Here is a 3,936-nt window from a genome sequence, read left to right as displayed (position 1 = left end):
CTTTCCCTGTCTCCCTAGTCCTTTAGCTCTCACCCTCAATGGAAACAAGTATTTGGTAGATTTTGCTTAGTTTGAACTGTGTGTTTGTGTTGATTATTGCAATGCAACAATGCTGATAATAACAGTATTTCTATCTTTCCCTTTAGGTCTGGATAGATGCAGGGACACAAATCTTCTTCTCATATGCAATCTGCTTAGGAGCAATGACTTCCCTGGGGAGCTACAACAAGTACAAATACAACTGCTATAGGCAAGTTTCCATCTAAGGGGGTTTAGTGTTTTAGCTAAATGATGTAAATAAAGTAGGGACAATGGGTTAATTTTTTTTTTAATTAACTTGCTCCATGACATATGTGTGACTTAGGGACTGTTTGCTGCTGGGATGCCTGAACAGTGGTACCAGTTTTGTGTCTGGCTTCGCAATTTTTTCCGTCCTGGGCTTCATGGCACAAGAGCAAGGGGTGAACATTGCTGATGTGGCAGAGTCAGGTACGATGGTGTTGGTGGCAGTGGTGGTGGGCACTGCCGCCCAGCGTGTGAGCAAAGTTCTGCAGACCCAATCAGCTAACATCTAAGTGATAAAACAGAACAAGATTTCCCATAATTGCCAGAAAAAATAAGCACGTTGTTGATTTGGGCTTTGATCTAGAGCAGTGAGGGTTAGCTGGGGTCGAACTGTTTACTATGTCTTGATTTACAGGGCAGCAAACACATTTCCTAGAGTGTGCTAATCCATTTGAGTTGAGATTAGAGCTAAGATAACTAAACCATTATCCAGAGTCCAGAATGCCATTGATGCAAGAATTTATTCCATCCTTCTTTTCAGACTACCTTTATTTTCATTCAAATGCAAATTGTCCATGTTTATGTATTTTTATAGATTAGTATTGCTTGCTCACAGCACTAGAGTAGGATTAGTACCTTGGCTTTTTGAAGGGACATACACACATATATTCCCAAATCTCACTAAAAGGCAAGAGAAGTTGGAGAACTCCATCTCTGGGGTTTTGTGGACCATTTCACCTGCAGGAACTCTAGGTGTTGCAATCCTGCATTTGTTCTCTGTAGATTCAGTGTGAGGTTGACAGAACTGTCAAAGTCCATTTTGAAATCCGATGTACACTTAGGTTCCTCCCTTATTTCAGAAGTGTCTTTCCCATTAACATTCACCTATGCACAGGTAGACGTAGAAGCTCAATCCTCATAGCTTGTGACTGTATCTCAAACAAAATAGATGACATTTTTCCTCTGTGCATTTCTAGTCCATGAGGGCAGGTGTAATCATGTGTTTTCACATAGAACAGACAGATTAATTGGGAATTACCATGGAAAAATAATGAATCAGGCCTTGACAGCCATGAGGCTTAAAGCTAATCAGATTCTAGTAATAACAATATCACCTGGGTGCACTTTTGATATTTCTTTCTAATTTTTTGAGCACTTTTAATTCACCTGCATAGAATTTGAAAGCTTTCCTCTGCAAACATACTGTTAAAATGAAAAAGTCAATATACCTTCGAATCAAATGGCTCTCGGAGTTAAGTCTTTAAGAAAAATGTCTCACTTCACAAGGGCTAATGAAAAACTGATGACATTGATGGCACCGCTGGATTCTTGGGTGGCTGCAATTGGCATAGCTCTTGCAAGTGCAATTAGTAACAATCTTGGCCATAATGCTTATTTGGATTGGAGGTTGATTGCTTTGTTTGGAAACAGGAAGCAAGGGAATAATCCTATTAAATGAATCATAAATAGCCCTATTTTTTTATTTATATGTAGGTGGATCAATTCCAAGAGTAGTATTTTTAAGTATTTGTACATTAGGTTTTTATCTGGTCAATATTTATTCTAATTTTTATTATTATATCTCTGATAGAGGCAGCTACATTCCTGTCACCTGACATTTCTAGAATTAAACAACTCTATAGTAACACTGGTTTGTTAAGTAATCTTTAAACACAAATTAATTCACTTAGTGTTTGAATAGCCTTTTTCCAACACCTCAAAAAGCATTTTTTTAAAGGAGGGGTTTAATAGCTCATTGTAGGGACAGCAAGGGCATGAACTAGCATCTGAACTCAGCTTTTGATTTTTTTGCATATTTTGTTGTCTACTCCTTTATTTAAATCCATGTCACTGATGGCCAGATATTGAAACTGTCTCACCATGCAGTGGGTACCCTCACTGCTGGTCTTTGGCCAAGTCATTTTTACGTGACAGTAAACACCACTGAAATTACCTAAAAGTATCCAAACCACCTTCCGTGTGTTTTCTTGCTGCTTTTTGCAGAGAGATAAGTGCAGAGCTACTGAAGACCCTTGGTCCCCCTGGGACGAGTGTCCCAGGACCTGCATGGGCTCTGGGAGAAGTTTTCATTGCTTCTTCTCAGCACAGGAGAATTCAGCAGGTGCTTGAGCCTCTGTTTTCTGGCCTTGCCTTTTTTGGTTTCTTTTGATGCAAGGTCAGAACTGCTCCCCTGGGTCAGGCAAAAGCAAGCAGAGGTGCTGCCACTTGGCTGCAGCACTTGGCAGAAGATGTTGTCCACAGGGCTGAGACCCCATGTCTGCCCAGCGAGTTAAATTCCTCCTGCCCTATCCATGACACCATTTGTTTGCCCTCCTGAAAGCCACGAGAACATCAGCAAATTTGCTGACAGCAGAATCTCATGGCCACATTTTTTCCCAGTGCCAAATTCAGTGTTGGTGCCATGTGCCTGGGACACACTTGTCAGCCAGGGCTGGCTCCTGCGCTCTTCACTGGCTTTTGCAGGTTTCTCAACAGTTAACTCAGACTTCTGATTCCTGAGTGAAAGCAGATTTTAAATTAACAGCTTCTTTTCAGAAATTCTTTTAAAGATAGAGAGGAAAGCAGTGGGGGCTCAACAAAACCATAGTGAGTCCTGTCTAATCCGTGTGGCCTCTGTTTGGCTGAAAAAAATACTTTACCACCCATGCAATTTGTAGCACTGTTACACCAGCGCAAGATTTGCTGCTTTTTTTTTTTTTTTTTTAATTCCATTTGCGAACAAATTCAGATTAAGCTTGTCTGACAATAGTGCCTTGGGTTTCCTGGTGCCTGCCTGGTCTCTGCCTCTGCAGCTCTCCAGCCATGCCACAGCACCCCATGGCAATCAGCCAGTGCGTGGGCTGGGATCATAGCAGTGCTCACTGGCTTTTAATAGCAGCCACAAGCGCTTCACTTTTGCAAAACACTCTTCAAAACAACAGGGTTTCAAATTAAATACAAATTTTAGATTATTTATGTTTCGGTTGAGAGCTTGCCAGGAACATTTTCTTTCACATGGACTTTTTATATTTCAACACTTAGTTTCAAAGGAAAATCAAAATATAGCTCAGGGCTCAGGGCACTTGGTATTAGTTGGTATCACAGTGCAAGAACAGTTTCACTGGCCAAAGCATACAAATTGCAGCAAATTTTGAGGAGAGCAGTTTTACATCTGTCTCATCAATTGCACAGATCAGCTGCAAATGCCGTCCGTTAGCAGCTCTCCCTCAGAGAGGATCTACTGTATCCACTGAATTAAGGAGAAAAAAAGCAAAACTCCCCAAAATTTGAGACATTCACCAATTTTTTGGTATCCCCTGTCATATAAAATCCTAGTTGTGTTTCATTAAAATAAAATTAGTTGTTTGATTGTTGGCTAATTTGTATTTATTTATGTTCAAATATTTTCAGTGACTGAAAGTTTTCTTTAGTTTGAAAAAAAAAAAGCCATCTCATTTTACCTCTTTCTCTTGCTTCTTTTTCCATCTTTCTTGTTGGAAAGGAAAAGTGGGAGGTAGGAAGAGCAGTGTTAGAGTTTTTTCTGTACAGATCAGAGATTAAGACTTTTTTGGACCCACACTTCAGCATCTTAAAAAAATTCCTTTTCCCATTGAAAATTACATGAATCCACTTGAAAACTGGCACTTTGAA

General features: G+C 40.0%; 1 protein-coding gene across 3 annotated transcripts in view; it reads left to right on the top strand.

Annotated features, from left to right (window-relative positions):
• The window catches only part of SLC6A6 (solute carrier family 6 member 6), a 93,037-nt gene that overhangs the window by 73,257 nt on the left and 15,844 nt on the right, over positions 1 to 3,936 (top strand). For all 3 annotated transcript variants that reach the window (XM_005420207.2, XM_031056421.1, XM_031056420.1), the window contains 2 exons: positions 147 to 250; positions 365 to 489. In XM_005420207.2, coding sequence (XP_005420264.1) covers positions 147 to 250; positions 365 to 489 — 229 coding nt within the window. The remainder of the gene's footprint in view (positions 1 to 146; positions 251 to 364; positions 490 to 3,936) is intronic.

The sequence above is a fragment of the Geospiza fortis genome, unplaced genomic scaffold, assembly GCF_000277835.1.
Source record: "Geospiza fortis unplaced genomic scaffold, GeoFor_1.0 scaffold70, whole genome shotgun sequence".
Classification (NCBI taxonomy): Eukaryota; Metazoa; Chordata; class Aves; order Passeriformes; family Thraupidae; genus Geospiza; species Geospiza fortis.
This window is presented reverse-complemented; position numbering and strand designations above follow the sequence as displayed.